At 38.8% G+C, this 22,234-nt stretch overlaps 1 protein-coding gene across 1 annotated transcript in view; it reads right to left on the reverse strand.

Annotated features, from left to right (window-relative positions):
- Positions 1–22,234, reverse strand: part of si:ch211-186j3.6 (neural-cadherin) — a 374,937-nt gene that overhangs the window by 188,390 nt on the left and 164,313 nt on the right. Inside the window, exons 6-7 of the mRNA XM_017723303.2 lie at positions 17,640–17,889; positions 3,208–3,350 (exon numbers count right to left, since the gene is read on the reverse strand). Coding sequence (XP_017578792.1) covers positions 3,208–3,350; positions 17,640–17,889 — 393 coding nt within the window. The remainder of the gene's footprint in view (positions 1–3,207; positions 3,351–17,639; positions 17,890–22,234) is intronic.

A 22,234-nucleotide genomic window follows, 5' to 3' on the forward strand; every position in this document is an offset into this window, starting at 1 on the left:
AAAAGAAAGGGTGGAATAGGCAGCGGAGACTTACACAGCGACTCTTCTCAAGAAGCTGAAGTTGAAGCAATGCTAAGAAATGTGTAAATCACCTGTTGTTGATTAACATATTGTTGTTATTATTATCTTTTTACTGAACATTTTGCCTCCTTGGGATATTTGCATGTCATTGCTACCAAAGCAAAACCTCATGTCTTTAAAATAGAAATATTCTTAGTTCTAATATGCTGATAATGTAATGGTCCATTTGTCATAATGCTCACAAAATGTAACGGGCAGCTGGGTGGAAAGAAAATTGGGATTTTGAAATTGGGGGAAACTTTAATGCTGCATGGGTCTGGGTTTATTCAAAAGCTCAAAAAGCTCAAAGCACAATTTAATAACAGGAAGTGGGCTTTTTTGTTATGTGGTGAATTAGGCAGGGTGTTGACCCTGGCTTGGAGTTAGAAAATCTGCCTAAAAATGATAATATGGTCAAAATACTCACTTGCCTAATAATTGTGCACACAGTGTATATTCATATTTGTTTTCAAACATTTTAATATAAACCAAAGTTCACACTTTCCACTGAAAACATGGGACCCCCATATAAAGATCACTTGTTGGGTGCTACATAGCAGCTTGAATTGCGTGGCAAAATGAAAAACTAATATCACATAGAGGTAGTATGTAGGAAACAGGCTTGAAACATGGAGTAATAGCGCCTGGACTGAAAAGGGTTTTGAAGCTTATAGCACCCTGATATGAAGTTACTTGAAGAACCAATAGAAATTAAGTGGGAACAAAATACGAAGAGTTTCATTCTAAAAACCTGTATATCGTCGCTGTCCAAAGAAAACAATGCACCAACATTTTTGTTGATTTTTATTTTTCTACATCATTTTAACACCAGCTGCCCTTTACATTTTGCAATTTTGTGATGTATGGACTAATAGCAATGCTCTAAAATCACTTAGAATAAAATCTCTTTTATTCTATATTGACTTACATTGAAAGGTAAGAGTGTTTTTGCCCTCTCCTGTAAAGTTACTCTTTTGGAGATGCTTGTCTTTCTTTGGACACATGATACACATTTGTAACAATTTTGGATGTAAAATGCTTTTCAGAAGACAAACAGTTGTATAATTAAACCACATTTTTGTTTCTCTAACAAAGTTCATTTTCACTATAATACAGCAATAACATTTGTGAACACCCATCTCAACCATATATATCATGACAAACAAAGAAATAAAGGTGGTCTGAAATGCATTTTCGAACAAAATCTTTCATATACACTAAAAAATAAGCAGAACATGCCTCAACACAAACAGTGGTTCATACTCCCATGTTTGAATGTTATGTTTTAGGCCAGTGTTCCTCAAGCCTGCTCCTGTAGGCTCACTCTGCCCTGCACTTTTTACTGTTTTCTCTTTTCCCGGCATACCTGATCCAAACAATCAGTCCAGAAAAAAAGCCCTTACTGAGTTGAAGTGGGCATATTGAAGCAGAGAAGATGCTCAGGGCAGTGGGCGTCCAGGACCTGGGTTGAAAAACATTCCTTTAGACCAGTGGTTTTCAAATGGTGGATCCTGAATCACTGGTAGGTCACAGCATGAGGACGAGTGGGTTGTAAGGATTCTGCATTGACGAGTATATACTTATTTCCCCCAGGAGATGAGAGATTGTGAACTGTGATTTAGAAGCAAGAGCCACAAAATTTATGCACATCTAAGGCCCACAAAATGCTCTTGTACTATCAGTGTGGACTATCATATAAACCTCATGGAGCAAGCACAGTCATGTGCGTTTGAAGTGTGGTTTGGGAGTGTCAAACGACAAGAGCAGGGGTGTGTTGTTGCTGCGTTCAAAGCTTCAGATCTATTTTTATCTCTTTTCAGCTCTTTACCCCAAGCTATTTTTCATTAGAAGTCCAAAATACTTAAAATATGGTTTGATTTTTTTTCTGTGCAGCTTCACATCTGGTAAAAAAAATTGCTTTAGCCTATTTAATCAACACTGATTAGAGTACTGAGCTGGCTTTTCTACTAAGGTAGCTGACAACATGAAACAGTAAAATAAGAAAGTTAAAAGTTAAATAAGACAAATGATGTCCAACTAAATCTTAATGAAATGTATTAATGTGTTCATATTCAAGGTAAGAGCTGAATGGATGACACCTAAATCTCTAAGAATTGATATTTCAGTCTCACTCAGTATGTTACAATGCAGATCTGTACGTTTTGCATTCTTTTATCATTTTATGCTATTGCGTTTGTTGATTTAAAGAACAGTAATACTGAGTAAAAGTGGACTGAAAATTTAAAGGCTGTATTAACTGTTTATATCTTATTCCATTTACTTCATCTATAGATCCTGACATGAAAAAGCGAGAATCCTTATTCTTTTCATAACAGCACAGCAGCAGCTTTGATAGAAATGTGCCAGATTGGCCCTGACTTTTAGTGCAATCAAATCAAAATAAAAGTCATATATACATATCTAACATATCTCCTATAGTGGATGTTAGACCTTCACACTTCCTATATGTCATCTAAATAAAGGCCTTGCAGCAAATACAAGCTCTCAAAATGCTCAAAGGCTGAAAATACGGAGCCAAAATCCTTGACGTCCATGCCTTAAAAATATACACTTTAAATACACAAATATTTTAATTAAAGAATTTTCACCTGCCAGTTTTTCATCCCTGTATTTTGTCAATATTATTAAAAACAGACAAAATAAAAGAGAAAAACCTTCAAACCATGACAAATACAGTCACTGCATTTGAAAATGTCACCTTATTAACGTTGGATTTGGATACTGATCCAAGTATGTTATCTGGAATAAATCAACAGACTTTAAAGTCAGAGTTTCCCAACACTGGATTCAGGATTCTGGTTGTTGTTTTAATTAAGGTCAGTGAAATTGCAGCGTAGGCTTTTTAATCACCTGAGGAGCATTTTCTTGAGCACAATGCAATGAATGAGGCTGGAGCGGACTGCAGAGTTACTGTCAATCTGCTCAATTTGTGTGATTACATTTAAACCATTGCCTAAAATTAATTAACGGAGGGGGTTCACTTTTGTTCTTCAGACACAATAGCTAAATGAAGGGTTGGAAGAAAAGGGGTAAGTGTTGCTAAGAAACAGTGATGGGATATATGCCGCATAACCATGAACTGTGGAGAGAAAAAAGACTGTCTTTTCTGAAGGAGCGCTGGCTCACCTTTCTGACTGTCAATGACAAAGTTGCCTTCTTCATTTCCTGATGAGATCTTGTATGTGATCCCATCACCATCCGGGTCTTTGGCCAGCACTGTAGCAACCAAGGTATTTGGTCCGGCATCTTCCGAGACGAAGGTGCGATATCTGAATGGGGAAAGATCACGCATACAGAGAGACATCAACACCTCTCATCTCTTGGGTAGCAACAGCAAAGCGTGGGTGTTAACAAGAAAATGAGCCGAATGTACCGTGGACACTCTTGACAGTATCCTGAATATCTCACTTAGATCCTAATGAGAGCATGGACCATATGTTACACTTTATTTAAAGTTCAAAGGTGAATGTGTCTCAGCTGAAGAAGATGCCACTTAAGGAGGAGAGGGGGTTGCTTGGGAGTGTGAACTGAGAGCTATCAGGCGTTTCACACACACCTCAATGGAAACACTAGCAAATAAGCCAATAATAGCACATCTGCATGATCAAGAAAGTAGTCATCTCAGCAGAGGAAAAGTGAAGAAATACAGTACTGTGCTTTACCATGCTTTAGTTTACTTAATTTCCAGTCAAAGCAGCTGGAGAAACAGGACAAAATCGAGCTCCACTTTTGCTTCAGATCTGAACAAATCTACAGGTGTTTCTGTCCATCCTTCCACTGTGAGAAGACAACTAAACACTAAGGGGCTGAAAAGATTTGTAGCTTTCTTGAAGCTGTTCTTCAGAAAAGGACATAGACAAAAAAAATTCTCAGATAAATGGACTGACCACAGTCCAGAACTCAACATCACTGAACGTGTTCTTGCTTACTTGGATTGGAAGAAGCAAAAATCGCAACTTCTAAAGGTGAACTTTGGAGCCGTGGAAAAATATCCCTGCAGATTTCCTAGAAAAGGTCTAAGTATGCCTTGTGAAAATAAATAAAGCTGTAATGAAGGCAAATGGAGCCCTGCTAGAAAAACCAGCAGGATAGCAAAGTGGGTCAGCAGTAACGCCAGCATATTGATACTGTTGTGCACTAAAAACCATTATCACCATTTTTGTGGATTTTTATTTTTCATTTCACACTTTAGTTACCCTTTTGCCTTGTGTTAAGATTTAATTATGAACGAACTATAGAAATGGCCCAAAATTGGCCATATTGAAGAAATGAGGTTTTGTTCCCACAGTGATTGCATGTTGTTTTGCTGGTCATCAGCAACTTCAGCATACACTGTGTTTTGGATGCTTATCAACCAACAAGAAAACCAGCATCAGACCAGCACCAGACCAGAATTCATGCTAGTCTAAACGGCTTTTTAAGTGAAGTGGACACAGTAAATCCTGAAAATTTGATGTTACACTTAGTTCTTGAAGCTTCTGTATAAATTCTATTAAATAAATGTTTTCTACTTTTTTGGAAAAATGAATCCAAAATACACCAAAATGGCTGTTTTTATTGGAAACTGAATAAATGAAGGATGGCCTCAGGCATTGCACTGTATTAAATATAAGTCTTTTGATCTTAGAGGTTTTGTTTTGGATGTAAGCAATAAAGAAATGTGACTATTATATTATTAAAAGGCCTTCAATTCAAGACAATGCCAAACACAGTCAAAACATGAAGGAAAAAAATTTTTTACAATAATGCAATTTTTTTCTAAAGGGCCTATTAGAAATCAAAATTTGATTGGTTGATTCTTCTTTCTCTTTGTAATTACGTTGATGACTAATCTAAAGTGTTGCGTCTTCTCTTCAGCTCCTGAAGTCCAATAGCTGAGCTCGCTTACCCTATCCACCTAGATACCATGGAGAAAAACAATCTCTGAATGGCCAGTTTTCTGCTCTATGTCAGGAACTTACATCTAAGGAATTTAACCATTTTGTTTCCATCCTAAACATAAGAGTATGACTGTAACACCTGCAGAGATTAAACACAAGCAAGACTATATTAAATATAAATGAACTAAAACTTACAGTTGTGTACCCTGATATCCTTAGGCCTTCTCTGAAGGCCAAGGTAGCCCTGAGGACCCCCTCCAGATTTAGGGTTTTAACAAAAATAACATTTAATTTCTAAAAAAGTTTGCAAAATGGTCATGTAAAAAACAAATCTAGAGAACTGGTACAGACAAACATCATAAGTAGGCCTCAGGCAAAAAAAATACAAGTAAAAAATACAAAAATATGTAAGGTATGGGCCATTTGAAAGTGTATGTCAAAAGCTCTGTTTGCAATAAATCTCAATTAGACGGTGTAATTTTCTCTAAACAAAGGTCAAGGTCAGAACAAATGTTCTGCAGTAGCGATCGCTCCTGGCAAATTGTTAACCCATGTGCAATTATTCTTAAACCCTAAATAACAGCATACGCTCACTGCCACTCAAGCATACTGCCATTACTAGACATTATGAATAGTATGAGGGTAAATGTCTTTGCTGTTGGCAGCATATGTCCTGCTGCCCTGCAAGGCAGTGACGGTTTTAATGCTTGGTGTTGTTTAGCAGTGTCAACCTGGACCATCAGTCAAGAAGGCACATACACATACAAGCACATACATATTGATTTCTGGTGTTTTTATACTGAATTCCAGCACTTTGTATTCAAAATGAAATCATGGGGTAGTACCTCAGTGGGTAAAATGCAGAACGCCACCCTTAGTAGGAGAACATTTACAAAATGGCCATGTTCAGTACGAGGTTGGAGTCTACTGTAGTCAAAGTTTCCCTCCCATGGACATCACCAGGCACTGGATATCTTCCCTGGTGATGCCCGGCTAGGCCTGTATGCAACAACTGTGATTCCTGTTCATATCAGCAACGTTTTCTACTATTACTAAGTGAAAGCCATGCTTAATAGGACTCAGGTCAGGTGACTAACTCAACCAATCAAGAACTTTGCATATTTAGACCCTGAAAACTGCAAGGTGATTCATCATCTAATGTGTTTTAAGGCATTGTGTCTAATGTGTTTTGGAGCTGAGCTTCTAAGACACTTCTTAATACTTCAGAATTTGCCATGTTTCTTTTATCTAAAACAATGTCATCAATAAACACAAGGTCTCTGCATCCATATATGCCACTTTCAATATGTTTTATAAATTAGATGTTTTGCACTGGGTCCTGTTGTTCTCCACACTTTCTGATTTCCCTCAGTTTGGCACAGGTTCATCTTTGTCTAATTTCTCTATAAGAACCATGTCTCAGACCTCTACAGGCTTTTTTGTAACCTAGCCTTTCTGTCCAAACGGTTTACTAGTGTTTCATTCATCTCTTTATGGTCATCTTTGATACATCTGTGACTACATCCTGAAGAATGTTGTTGACCTGTTCAAGAGTTGAAAAGGGCTTTTCCTTTATGATTGCAAGTCTTTGTTAAGCCACTACTGTGGCCTTCTGTGGAAACAGTTCTAATGGTATGAAAGGTGAATCAGGCATGGGAAGATTGTGGGTTGAAATCCCAGGACTCACTGAGTGTGCCTTTGGACTAGGCACTCAACCACTTGCTGCTCCCTGACTGGGCATAAATAGGCAGCAAAATGACAAAGAAACACAACACTGAGAGATAACAGTAATAGACACTAGATGAATACACATTTACAATTGATTCTAATGTTTTTGTTTGTGCTCTTGAACACAACATGAGCAAATGATACTGCAGCACACAGCTGACCAAGAAACAACGGAGCAGCCAATTATTCAATTACGTATGGTTCCTTGAAGTGGGTTGAATAAAAAGGTCCATAATTCTTGCACAGTTCATCTGGCATGGACATACATACCCTTGAATTAAAGCTGGTTATCTGAACATCTTCTTTATTTTAAATCTAATAGGTTACAAGTCAATAGTCACCCAAATCTTTTCAATAAAAACATTTCTCAACCTCATTAAATGCATCCAGGTCTTCATAAGTTCACACAAACGTCAGTGTGGTGTAGGACAAATTCTAACCTAATTGTGAATTATAAAAATTAACGAAACTTTAATGAGCTGAATGCAAACAACAGGTACTGTGCTGAACAGATTTGGGTGACTATTAACTTGTATGCTAACAACATTAAGCCCTTAAAATCCCAGACTTATTATATACTAAGGCTTATTATTCATCAAATTCAAATCAAATTTATTTGTATAGCACTTTTTTACAACTGATGTTGTCACAAAGCAGCTTCATGGAATACCAGTAAAGACAAAATGCAAACTGGTTAGACTATTTTTAGGTTAAAGAAGTGTGTAAAAAGAAATGAACTTGGCCATGTAACTAAAGCACTAAACTAAAGAGGCAATATTTGGAGAACAAACATCGACTGTTTTGATTTTTTTTTTGTCAAACTATTTCATTAAGATTGAATTTACATTTGCCTGTTGAGAAATTCTTTAGTGAAATCCTATGACAAGAATTACTAAATATATTTGCACTTCTGATGTTTTCTATTTATTTCTTTCAACAAAACAAAACCCTACGCACAACAATAGCCATTTCAAATCATAATTAAAATATCTAATCTTATGTCAAATATAAGCATAATATTGACTGGAAGTTGACTTCTGAAAGTTAATTGAAGAAAAAAAAGTGAACAAAGAACAAAAACCATCAGACACACTGGCTTTTCCTTTTTCTGAACAAGACCAAAGTTGGCAAGTTATTCAGTCATTTGAGAAAAAGAGACACGTAACACACGTTCTCTCGCAGATCCCTCAATGCTGAATGAATGTCTGGACTAGTGGGCTCAGATGACTGAAGTGAATCTTATGACGTCATGCCCCAACAAAAAAAAACAATAAAAAATCAACACCACATTTCCCCCAAGACTTTCTTGCTTATCACTTCTCCTACTTATTCTCCTTTTGATGGAACATCAACTAATGACTGAGAGACAAATATGGCTCCCACATCTGCACAGCATGTTGTCGTTTAGCATTCCACCCCCGCAGATTTTCTGAACAAAGGTATTAAAAAGAAGTAGGAAAGACAGCAAGAGAAGAAGCCACTGAGAGACTAACTGTGATGAACTCCCTCACCTACTGCCCTCTATTTGTTCTCATTCAGCCTCAAAGATTTCATTTATCCAGCTCTGGCAGCTCTCACGGGGAGAAGCATGTTGTAGGGGACAGCACTGAAAGCATTTCTTCTTCATCTGAGGAAGAGCCAGATAGTCCATCATAGCTGATAAAGGTCAAGTGCGAATGGGGCTCTGATGGACTGCTGGTGTGATCCGTGCTTAGTAGGTCAGAATATACAGAGAGGCTGAGGGTTTGAGTGCTGTTGGGGAAGGGAATTCTGCCAGCTTCAACCAAGGACTCAACAAAACTGATTAATCGGCAGAACTACAGATTCAGCTGCAAGTATTTGTAGTCAAAGTGAGCAATGGACAAGCTGCAGTAGACCATTTTAATTGGGTAATTTAGGCTTCCAAGGCATCCAACACTCTCAAAAACACAGGTGCCCAAAGGGTTCTTGGGAGCGTTACCATAGAAAACTTCTCAACAGGCTTCTTTTATAGATGTGCTTTAGGTCAGTGGGCTCTCTGTTCCTTTGCTAAGTACAGGAAAATGAATTGATATTGGCCATGGTGAGCAGGTACAAGATGTAAAGAAGTCTCTGTTTGATGATTTTATATGAAATGTTTCACTGTAGTGGAACTTACTAAGTCAGAATTGTTCATAGTGGCAGTGAAAACAAGCCTTTTATGCTTCTAAAAGCATCAAAAAAGCTACTACATGAAATGGTCACAAATAACACATTGGTTTACATTACAATTGCAAGAAAGACCTAAATATATTTATTAAAGAAAGGCAGACAAGATCATGCCATTTTTAAAAAATTTTTTTCACCTTGCTGTAGGGTAGTGTTCATAAGCATCCATGACACCTATGTAAGCTTATAATAACTGACATAAACATGCATAAACAATTATAAAGGTTTATTTCCAAAGGCGTTGTCTGTCAAAAAGTCTGCTTTTGTCGGCTTTGAGGTCAAGTCGATGTAACACCCATGCCAGATAACATCGATATTATCTAACAGTGGGTTTTGTCATGACACTTTTTTGGGCAAAATGACAATTTATGTGCCATGAAGACTTATGAACACTGTCCTAAAGTTATGCTAGCTTTGTTATTATTATTTTTCTTCAACGGTAGATATTGCAACAGAGCTCTGGCACCATGGGAGGGCATTAGGGGGCCTGGCTTGCCATGGGTGGCCATTCGTGGGCTGGAGGTTAGGGAACTGGCCCTGTGACCGGAAGGTTGCCGGTTCAATCCCCAGTGCCGACAGTCCATGACTGAGGTGTCCTTGAGCAAGACACCTAACCCCCAATTGCTCCCCGGGCGCCGTGGATAGGGCTGCCCACCGCTCCGGGCAAGTGTGCTCACTGCCCCCTAGTGTGTGTGTGGTGGTTCACTTGCATGGATGGGTTAAATGCGGAGATGGAATTTCCCCGGTTGTGGGATCAAAACAGTATCACTCACTCACTTAAAAACAGTATCACTCATTGTGTCCCCTCAGCCTGATTCCTCTCTCAATACAGCCAAGCAGTATTCAGTTTAATAGCCTAAATTTTATCAAACCATTATTAACAGTTGAAGGATACTACTCACAGGCAAGCTTCATAATTTATTTTATTTTATTAATTCTTTTTAATGGGTTAAAAACAGGTTTGGTGGGCCAAAAAAAGGCATATAAAGTTTCCCATATTAAAGGTATCCTGGTGTCATCCTGGTGTAAACAAAAACAAAGTGTAATTTCACCAAAAGTTGATGATGACAAAGTCAAAGTCAAAATATCAAGCTAACTGCTACTTTTTCTGCATATCAACACTATGTAATTAGCTGATATCCCCACAAAGCATCCAGAAAATGTGTCACAAACTACCACTTTGAACAAAAAAAAACTCCACATAAATAGGAATAGAAATCTCACCACTCAATCAGTAATCAATACTAGGTTTTTATCCAATCTGAGCTCTGAATGAGCTCAAAAAATAGCTCTAAAAAACAAACAACAAGAAAAGCTCTTGCATCTTTTATTCAGTGATAAAAAACACAGGAGCACATAGAAAGTTCATAGAGGTTCTACATCGAGAAATTGATCAAATGGTTTTACTGCTTCCAACATGGATGTGCACATGGAGCAAGTCCTCTGTCGGAAGATTTAATCAAGTCGCTTTCATTTTTTACCAGGCTTCGTGGGTTCATGTTATTACTGAAGCTCAACTGTCTTTAAAATGTCAATTTAAATGCACATTAGATGTTGGTATGATCCTGCAAGCAGAAGATACATGAACAAGGCACAACGTAATGTATTTCCTTTTGATATCCTCAATATTCCTCTATTAAGACTATAGACCAGGATAAATGTAGCATACAGTGCTGTGGTTTATAAAAGTCTAATGTATATGAGCTGTTATATGTCAGTTAAATGTCATTCATTGATGGTTGTGATGTGCACCAGCCCTCTATAATTTTGCCACTGGGACCCCTGGAGTTAAGTTTCTCCACACTCTGCACTATTTCATGTCAAACCACTCCCAGAAAATAGACAAAGATTGGCAGAATTCTTCTTCAAAGAACCACCTACTGAAAGGTTCATTGGGAAACTAAAGGCAATTCTTCCATTACATCACTCCAAAGAACAATTTTGGCACCTTTCTTTTTCATATTTTCACAAAATAATCCTTCTCTTCACTGAATTCTTCTTGAGGGAAGGAATTTGTAATCAACAGATGTCTCAAGTGATGGATGCATCTTACTATCTGTTGGTCCAAGTTGTAACCCGAAAAACAAAATAAAAGCTTGGCTTTTCAGAGCCAAATTCAACCATTAATCTCAGTCAGCGTGAAGAAAAAATGAAAGATGGAGATACAGGAAGAGATACAGTCAGACAGAAAGACAGAAAGAGAGTGAGAGAAAGAGCATGCAAAAGAAAGTGACAGAAGGAGAGAGACAGATGGAAGGGTATGAAAAAGAGATGGAAATCAAAAAAAGAGAGATGGAAGATGATAGATGAAAAGGGTTGAAAGCTTAAGAGTGATGAGAGGATGGCAATCAGAAGACAGAAAGAGACAGCTATAAAGATGGATAGAAGTTTTTGACAGAGTTTGAAAGTGCGAGGGGGAGCGTTTGAATCTGTCATCCTGAATGGCACAATGCTGACTGATAGCTAACAGAGGCGCGGCGACGGGCGTTTCATGTGGGTGATGTATGTCGTCTCCGTGGAAACGCTGCCGCTCGCCTCTTCTCACCCTGTCGGCGCACACCAACACCCATCACAGGGGTGACGCGGTGCGACCTGTAATTTGTCATCAGCCTCAAAAGCCGGGGATCACTCACTCACTTGCACACATGAGGGAGTCAAAGAGCTTGTCCCGTGCACATGTATCTAGCGCAACCTCGCTGATCGCCTGTCACACCTTAACAACAACAAAAACAAAAGCAAACAGACGCACTCGCCTCCCTCCGCAGCCAGTTGCCATGACAACAAGGTAGGTGACAGGTTCGGCGATGGTGACTGACAACCAGGAATGACGGGGTGCCGACATTTTTGCGTTGAGAAGGTGTGCCAGTCAATAAACAGGGTCACGTCTGTGCTGCTTTCTCCCTATTTCATTTTTGCTCATTATCCCAACCATCAATCTTATTGTTCAGCCACCCCGTAACTCTTGCTGCCCAACATTTTAAAGGCTAACAAAGCATATTAAGTCAGTGATGACCAAATTAGCTAGCCTAGTGTAGCAGACTCTAATAGAAGCTATTCCTAAGTAACTAAAAAAATAAAAAACACATTCAATTAGCCCCTTGAGTTGCTAATGATATGTTAAGCCTGAGGTCTATCCCCGAAATAAATCACAACAAGTCTGCGGACTGACATACTTGCGCTCATTATCGTGCTCCATGGGTCTTGTACGTGTCAACAGACTGTTGCAGCCCATCTCATCCCTTTTACAAACATCACTCAGCCTCTCTGACTTGTTTTGTCTCCATTCAGGTCGGCTCAAAAACGAACAGCTCCAGTAATGATGTAGTGCAGAAAAAGCAGCCTGAGTGACAAGGCTTATTTTCCGTCTTACTGGATGAGCCGTAGCGTCTCGTGGCGGAAGGCTGCGGCAAATTAGCCAGGCCGAATGGAACAAACAGCGACGACAGACGTTGCGATTTGTGCTCAATTACTGCTCTACACATACAGTTCCAGCTGCTGAGGAGCGCAAGTCTGAGGAGGATAATGAACGTGCACTGGGCTGGGGTTTAAAAAGCAGAGGCGAAGAAGTGCAGAGTAGGATAGATCCAATGGGACAGGTGTGGGGCTGAGGGGGAGAAAGTCAATAGTGCCACTCTACCCTACTGCACTAATGCACCCTTCCAGAATTCATTCTAATGATTTGTTCAGCAGACTGGAGCAAAGCTTTAATCTGGTCTGAAGTCTAGATCCAAATGAGAACAGCCTGACAATATTCTGCCAGAGTCAGATCCAGCTAAAGATATGGCAGCAAGTTTTGAATCCATCAAGTTTTTAAATTCTGTCCAAACTCGACCCGATTCTGCCAACCACCAACCAGAAAATAAGTGACTAAGAGTAAGTCCACATTCCTAACAACATCCCAAAGGGTTTAGTCTGGATAAACTTTAGGCTGTAATGCTGGCCTCAGACATTGTGTCAACTATATGAATGTTTCCTAAGAATACTCAATTAAAAAGTATTTAATTTAATCAAATAGAGAGGAAGAAGATAATAAACCCAAAGCAGAGTCTCTGTTTTAAAGGATGAACATCGCCTCGATATGCCATATGGTATATCCTGTAAGTTTAACCGGTTCTTCCTAATTTAGTGAGATTGCTCAATTAGCAAGACATTTGGAAAAAATATTTTTCAAAAGGCCTCTTTGACTTTTGTCATCAATGACTTTTGCATTTGAATGTGAAACCAATGTATAGACTTTATAAAGTTTGTTGTGCATGTGATCTACAGAGAGACCATATCTTCTACAGACAACAAACTTCAACAGGGCATTTTCCTCAAAATAAAAACAAACAAACAAACACATAAATAAATAAATAAATAAATAAATAAATAAATATTGTGCTATAGATTTTGGACAAATCCCCCCTTCCTCCAATTTTCAGCAATAATTTGCATAAGACTATATGTAGCATATGCATTGTTTCATATATCAAATCATGATATATTGTAACACATGATATTATATCATGTTTCATATGGTATGTTGTGGTACTGTATGTTATGATAAGGTACAGTACAATATAGTACAGTTCAGTATGGTACCTTATAGTATGATACAATAAATCAACAAATAAAGTAATTTTACCGGGATTGTATCATACCATATTACATCACATTGCATCATATCACATTTCACTGTGTGACATGGTATGGTATTTTATTGTGTGATATGGTATTGTATGATATGATATGGTATGGTTTAATATGGTATGCCATTGCATTATATTACATTGTATAGTATTGCATTGTATGGTATGGTTCTAGGGCATGGTACCGTATCATATCATAATATGTATTCTATCATTTCATACTGTAGAGCATACTTTTCCAATGTATCATATAGTATTGCAACACTTTGTGCCATTTCTCTTTCCATTATATGGTATGGTAAACTACTGCACTGCATAACATACGAAAGAATATCACATTATGTTTTCTGTATGATGTTGTAGTGTAATGTATGGATCCCTGCTGATGACATCCTATATAAATAAAAATAATGCATGGACAAAAAGTAAGGCATGGGAACAAAATCATTAAGTCATGGCCATGTCTTAGTAATGCATAAGAAGAAGATAATTCACAGCCATGACTTGGTAGATATGGGAACAAGATCTTTACATGTGACCATGACTTAGTAAGGCATGGGAATGAGCTTTTAATGTGTGGCCATGACTTTGTAAGGCCTAGGAAAAAGATCCTAATGCATGGCCATGATTTAGTAAAGCTCTCATTTCCACACCTTACTAACTTAATTTTTATTTATATGGGATGTCACCAGCAGGGCTCCGTAGTAATACATCATATTGCATTGTACTATGTTGCAAAAAATGCCCATTAAATGTGAAAGGCTATGAAACTTGGTCATGAAATTTGAACTATACAAGAACCTAATAAATTAAAAAATACACTGCTCAAAAAAATAAAGGGAACACTCAAACAACACATCCTAGATCTGAATGAATGAAATATTCTCATTGAATACTTTGTTCTGTACAAAGTTGAATGTGCTGACAACAAAATCACACAAAAATCATCAATGGAAATCAAATTTATTAACCAATGGAGGCCTGGATTTGGAGTCACACACAAAATTAAAGTGGAAAAACACACGACAGGCCGATCCAACTTTGATGTAATGTCCTTAAAACAAGTCAAAATGAGGCTCAGTATTGTGTGTGGCCTCCACATGCCTGTATGACCTCCCTACAATGCCTGGGCATGCTCCTGATGAGGTGGCAGATGGTCTCCTGAGGGATCTCCTCCCAGACCTGGACTAAAGCATCCGCCAACTCCTGGACAGTCTGTGATGCAACATGGCATTGGTGGATGGAGCGAGACATGATGTCCCAGATGTGCTCAATCGGATTCAGGTCTGGGGAACGGGCGGGCCAGTCCATAGCTTCAATGCCTTCATCTTGCAGGAACTGCTGACACACTCCAGCCACATGAGGTCTAGCATTGTCCTGCATTAGGAGGAACCAAGGGCCAACCGCATCAGCATATGGTCTCACAAGGGGTCAGAGGATCTCATCTTGGTACCTAATGGCAGTCAGGCTACCTCTGGCAAGCACATGGAGGGCTGTACGGCCCTCCAAAGAAATGCCACCCCACACCATTACTGACCCTCTGCCAAACTGGTCATGCTGAAGGATGTTGCAGGCAGCAGATCGCTCTCCACATCGTCTCCAGACTCTGTCACGTCTCTCACATGTGCTCAGTGTGAACCTGCTTTCATCTGTGAAGAGCACAGGGCGCCAGTGGCGAATTTGCCGATCCTGGTGTTCTCTGGCAAATGCCAAGCATCCTGCACAGTGTTGGCCTGTGAGCACAACCCCCATCTGTGGACGTCGCGCCCTCATACCATCCTCATGGAGTCAGTTTCTGCAGACACATGCACATTTGTGGCCTGCTGGAGGTCATTTTGCAGGGCTCTGGCAGTGCTCCTCCTGTTCCTCCTTGCACAAAGGCGGAGGTAGCGGTCCTGCTGCTGGGTTGTTGCCCTCCTACGGCCTCCTCCACGTCTCCTGGTGTACTGGCCTGTCTCCTGGTAGCACCTCCAGCCTCTGGACACTACGCTGACAGACACAGCAATCCTTCTTGCCACAGCTCGCATTGATGTGCCATCCTGGAAGAGCCGCACTACCTGAGCCACTTGTGTGGGTTGTAGAGTCCGTCTCATGCTACCACGAGTGTGAAAGCACCACCAACATTCAAAAGTGACCAAAACCTCAGCCAGGAAGCAGAAAGGTACTGAGAAGTGGTCTGTGGTCCCCACCTGCAGAACCACTCCTTTATTGAGTGTGTCTTGCTAATTGCCAATAATTTCCACCTGTTTTCTATTCTATTTCCACAATAGCAGTGAAATTGATTGTCAATCCGTGTTGCTTCCTAAGTGGACAGTTTGATTTCACAGAAGTTTGATTTACTTGGAGTTATATTGTGTTGTTTAAGTGTTCCCTTTATTTTTTTGAGCAGTGTATATAAATAAATGACTTCCAAATGCAAGTAGTCAGGTATCGTCTCAAGCTTTAGAGGATGCAGAGCAGATGAGGCAGGCCAGCACTGCTTGTGCCACATACATACAAGCATACAAAATCATGACAGACATTTGAAAAGACAGCTAGATAGTCAGATGCAAATATAGCAGGCTTACATGCACAAAACTTTCTCTTTCTGTGTCTCTCATTGCTATCTCCACGGCTGAATGCATGGCTGACTGAACCTGCCTCGCTGCTTCACTGAGCATGCCGCCAGAAAATTGGCCAATTAAAAGAGCCAAAGGCCATGGCCGGCCCAACAAGAAGAGGAAAATAGCACTAACAGTGCAACACGGCACAACAAAGCCAAAAGCTAAAGAGAGGCCCAGTGCTGCAGCAATGCAGTGACACGCAAAGGCTAGAGCATCCAGGCTGGATGAGCCAAGTCCAGCAGCAGAGCAGCAGGCCAGGCTGATATGAAGTAAATTGTGGCAATGCTGGAGGCCTCTGCACTCTCCAGGGGTCAATTGCTTTCATGGCTTTATGTTGTAGCAGCACATGGAACAACAGAATCAGCAGCATGGACTTGAGCAGCTGTGCTTTCAAGGGATTCTGGGAGTTGGCAGGCTGGTCAAATTCTGGAACGCAACAGTTGCATTGCTACCGTGAATGTGTTTACTCACCACACATAGGAAACAGTAAAACTTTCTCTGGCCAAGACCAAAATATTATGAATAATAACTTCAAAGCTAGCTATCAGTCACTGTATTCGTATTCATTATGCTATAAAATTTGAATGCAATTGTAAAAACTACTTTTTCGTAGTCTTCTTCATGTCATAATAAAATAGTGTGTACCTACAAGCACAAATACACTCTAAGAAATAAGGGTATGCAACTGACACTGGGTCAGTACCCCTGTTGCCACTGGGGTGGGACCCTCAAGGGTACATCTCAGTACATTTAGTCAGGGAACATAACTGTACCATAATCCACTGAAATGATATTTTCTAAGCTGTATTGACTCCACACACCCCGCCTCATCTCCAGGCTTTTATTTTATTGTTCTCTTTTAAAACGTCACGTTATGAAAAGGTACAAATGCATACTTTTAACCTGTGAAAAACATCTTTAAAGTGCACAATTGGACATTAAAACTACATTTGTGGGTATATTTCCATTGTCTGTACCTGGATGAACGATGCTTCCACAGTTTCAAAACAATGTTTTGCTTCTGTAAATAATCTACAAGTGAAAAATAAATAATGATGTTTTTGTTTGGCTGCTGATAACTGCACCTACTGAGTATTAAATATAAAAACAATCACTACAAGATTGTGATAGCTTCATGAGGATCACAGTGATCATAAATAAAAGAAAAACAAAAAAAGTTTGGGCACCCTGGTTAAGTTAAATGTTTTGCTGATTTTTTAAGTGAACATAAGTAAACACATCATCTACAGAGAACACACTTCTGTACATTTTAATGCACAATTATCGTTTATGTGCATTCCGAGTATTGGAAATAAATACAAACATAAAATTTATATTGTATATGTACATAAATGTATATTTTATTCTGTCCAACATGTTAAAATCAGTAAATAAAAAGGAAAGAAAATCAGAAGAAAATGTCAGATTTAAGTGTGTTATCTTATTCTCACTTGAACTGGGCTTTGACTGAGGGTGTTTAAACTTTTGCACATGACAGTAAAGCTGTGGTAAAAAATTCTAGAAGCACTCACACTGGCTGGGAGAATTCAGGTGGCTCATCGTTAACGTTGGCCATCCTCAGGCGTACTGTGGCCGTTCCTGTGCGAGGCACCTCACCCTTGTCCACAGCCATCACCACAAACTCATACAGGTGGTTGGGCCGCTCATAGTCCAGTGGGCCAGCGGGGAAGATGGTGCCATGAGGGGAGATGATGAAGTCAGAGCTCAGGGTGTAGTAGGTGATATCAGCATTCTGCTCTGAGTCACAGTCACTGGCTGACACTACAACAGGAGAGAGAGAGAGAGATAAACACCTCAGACAAATGATATTGGTTGATCTCTGAAATAGGAAAAAACTAAACATTGTGTAGATAGATAGACAGATAGATAGATAGATAGATAGATAGATAGATAGATCGATAGATAGATAGATAGATAGATAGATAGATCGATCGATACATCATTTTTTTCTGGTTTAGACCCCTTCTGATAAAGTATCTTAATGGTCAAAGGGGGCTTTTTTTCATCCCATTACCTGACTAATGCAGAAGGAAGACAAATAGCTAATATTACTACTTTGAAGCCAAATATTATGTCTTTTTATTCATTAATCTCCACATTAGTGGCTAAGCTAGTAGTCAGGATATCTTTATCACAGTTGGAATACTTCCTAATAGTAGTATGATGCATTTGCATAATCTGGGACAAAGCACATTAATCAACTTTAATGTTAATGTACCAGCGTTAGCCAACTCTCTCATTTTTAACTGCAGTTACTGAGGCCTTTTGTAATAATCCAACAATTTATATGCAGATGTAAGTAACATTCTAACAAGATACATATAAGAAAACCACTTAAGGAAGACAGGATGAACATCCTTTATATAGTACCAGTAACAGCACTAATTTCCAATATAATGTGTGTATTTAAAAAATAAACGCTTAGTCATAAAGTTAAATAGTACAAACCTGGACCACATATCTACTTTTTAATATTTTACATCATGTGAGCACAGTAGCTGCCTTTTACATTGTGTAAGAATTTTAAGATGAATGGACCTAATTAAACGGTACAAAATCAGCTGGTATAAATCTTGCTTCATTAACATACAGTAAAAGCCAAAAATGTTTTTGCTGTCTTATGTAAATGTAATCATTTCTTTTTCTTTAGTTTTTAAACAGTACACTACACTGTTTAAAGCAGACAAAGAGAAGAGAGGAGAAGAGAAGAGAGAGAGTCAGAGAGACAGAGAAGGAAAGAACAGAAAGAAAATAAGAAAAGAAAAGATAAAAATGCAGAGAACAGAGAAAAAGAGAGAAGAGAAGTAGAAAGAGAGAGAAGAACAGAAAAGAAAAAAGAGCAGAGAAGGAAAGAGAAGAGACAATGTGATACAAGGACAGAGAGAGAGAGAGAGAACAGAAAGAGAAGAGAAGAGCAGAGAAGGAAAGAGAAGAGACGAGGTGATATAAGGATAGAGAGAGAGAGAGAGAGAGAGAGAGAACAGAAAGAGAAGAGAAGAGCAGAGAAGGAAAGAGAAGAGACGAGGTGATATAAGGATAGAGAGAGAGAGAGAGAACAGAGAAAGAGAAAGAGAAGAGAAGAGCAGAGAAGGAAAGAGAAGAGATGAGGTGATATAAGGATAGAGAGAGAGAGAGAGAGAGAGAGAGAGAACAGAGAAAGAAAGAGAAGAGCAGAGAAGGAAAGAGAAGAGACGAGGTGATATAAGGATAGAGAGAGAGAGAGAGAGAGAGAGAGAGAGAGAACAGAGAAAGAGAAAGAGAAGAGCAGAGAAGGAAAGAGAAGAGACGAGGTGATATAAGGATAGAGAGAGAGAGAGAGAGAGAGAGAGAGAGAGAGAACAGAGAAAGAGAAAGAGAAGAGCAGAGAAGGAAAGAGAAGAGACGAGGTGATATAAGGATAGAGAGGGAGAGAGAGAGAGAGAGAACAGAGAAAGTGCGATTAGAGGAAGAAGAGAGAGGAAGTCAGGAGGAAGGAGAGGGGGCTGAAGACATGGAAAAGAGAGTGAAGAAGTGAGGAAATTGGAGGTTCAGAGACTTCTAAGGTACATATTAGCTAACAGGATCAATGCATATTTGAGCTTCCTTGTGGAAATAGATGGGGTGTATGCAGTTGGCACCTGTTTAACTAAGATTTGGTTATTTCAAAGTGAATCTGACATGCAATCAAAAGGTCTCAAGCTGTGAGCTTCATTGCATCTGACAACTACGGCGGAGCACAAATAAGCCGTGGGCCTTTTTTTTTCTTCAACATAGCTCTCAGAATCAGAAGCTGCACACACAGCAGTCACTTTGTGAATCAACATTAAAAAAAAAAAAAAAAAAATGAGGTAAATTTTCTGGATTCTGAGGCTAGTTTTTCCTGATTCGGCACTAAATGAAAAAGCTATTTCTGCTGAATTTCATGTGATAGATTATGTGCTTCAGAGACGCTGCTTTATTTACAACTGCGTGGCATAAAAGGTTAGATGGAGTTAACGGCTGTCATTAAACACTGCGGCTCAGCATAAATATTCTACTAGAGGCCAAATCTTGCCCCATGTGCATAAACTGTTATTTTAAGGTGGCTGGGCGAAATCAGGAAAGTAAGAGTATTTACAGCATTTACTTTTTTTATAACATGCAATTGATATGATCAAATTGGGTGAAAGCTGATGTTTGTTCAACGTGATGGATTTTTTTCATAAAGATAAAAGGGCTGCAGTAATCAGCAATAAATTATTCCTGGAGGTATTTCTGTGTATTAGAACCCTGTTTGCTCTCCACCTGACATATCTCATCATCTCATAGTATTGATCACTTCAACTAACTGCCAAGATTAAGGGGCCTGGCTGCTCTTTGGCACACTAAATGCCATTGTGTGCTCTCTAATGCATCTGATCATCCACTACATGTTTTAATCTACAATTCTGATGTCCATGAGAGATTCTATGCTCCAGGGTCTAATAAGATTACACAGCACCTGGGATTTAAAACTGCACGATTTTTCGCTCACCAATCAATTTCCCTAACACGGACATCCGACTTTATTCTCAAATGATTTGTTTTATAGAGATTGTGTTGTCGCCGTGAGCATCGTGATTGAATTTAGGGTATGTAATATGTGCTTAAGCACTAAAGACATGACTACAGTCTACAATGTATTACTCTAATTCTGAAAGTGGAGGAAAAGATTTAACAGATCGTTGAAATACAACTGTCAAATACTGCTGACAAACCATGTAACTGTACAAACATGATACTACATTTTTATATTTTAGCTTTAATCTAACGTAACCTTAATATCCAGCTGACTCTTCGGTTCTGAGCCATAAAAAAATCAATTGTTGCCTTTTTTTATATATACCATCAGACAGGAACTCTCAGGGCCTTCTATGCCATAATCATGTCAGGGAAAAACACATTTTATTTAATTTATTCAATAGAATCATGCTTTTACCATTGCTATCCGAAAAAGAGAAAAACTTTTATCTCCAAAATAGTAACTTTACAGGAGACAGCAAAAACGTTCTTTACTTTCAGTGTAATGTAATGTTAAAGCGTTTTATTTCAAGTGATTTTGGAGGATTTCTATTGTTCCATTCATTTTTAGTTAATGTTCAAAAGATGTAGAAAACAAACAAAAGCAACCAAGTTGGAAATTTTTGAGAGCAATCATATATAAAATCTGTAAGCATTCATGGTCAAGTGTCTAGGTCCTGGATACATCACTGGCTGTGAATACAAGCAGTATCATCATCAATGGCTGTTAGAAATGGAAAACAGTGGTGGCAGCTGTATAATAGCCCATTCTACTGAAAGAGTCACTGTGAAACTGCCGCAGTGTAAAAATAAGCTAGTACGTCACAAGCTTGCAATGTATTTTGATAGCTTTAAATATCTTTGTTTAATCTAGAATGGCTAAAAAAATACTGCAAATTGCCATTACGCTAACTACTCAAATCCCATAGGGATGCTAGCAGAAATTAGCATTTTGATAGATTTTTGGCTTGAATTGAGGTTTGGATCTAATGGTCACAATCCACTACTGTCTACAGTAATGTGGTTCCTCAATAGTGGTATTGCATTTGTCTTAAAATGTACAGAAAATAATCTAAGTTAAAACATTCGTCATTTTTTATTGTTCGTGTCACAATCCATCTATATATTCTGAGCAATAAAATAACTTCACAGATATGTTTAAATTGTACAGGCACATTTCTTATGATGACTATGATGAACTAATTCTATAGTAAGTCCTTAATTTTATGAATATGTGCACATATTCTCCCTCAGAAATGATCCAATAGTATCAGCAGGCAGCAATAAAAGCATATGGACCTTGTTTTACACAGTGATGGAAAACAAGGTAGATCCAAGCTTTTACGGCCCAACATGAACATGCACATGTACCACCTCTCCTGAGAGGGAAACTGTCAAAGTAGACAAAGTCTCTGAATGTAGCACTGACAATATGTTAGGTGAGGTATTAATTTATGAAGTTTTAAATCAAGGCTAAGCTCCACTAAATACCATAAATCTCTAAGAAATTAAATAACTTAAGATTTCAGCATTGCTTTACCTCTGACTCAGAGCCTGGCCTTGGAATTGTCACATTTATTCATTCAAG

Source organism: Pygocentrus nattereri, chromosome 25, assembly GCF_015220715.1.
Source record: "Pygocentrus nattereri isolate fPygNat1 chromosome 25, fPygNat1.pri, whole genome shotgun sequence".
In the NCBI taxonomy this organism is placed as follows: Eukaryota; Metazoa; Chordata; class Actinopteri; order Characiformes; family Serrasalmidae; genus Pygocentrus; species Pygocentrus nattereri.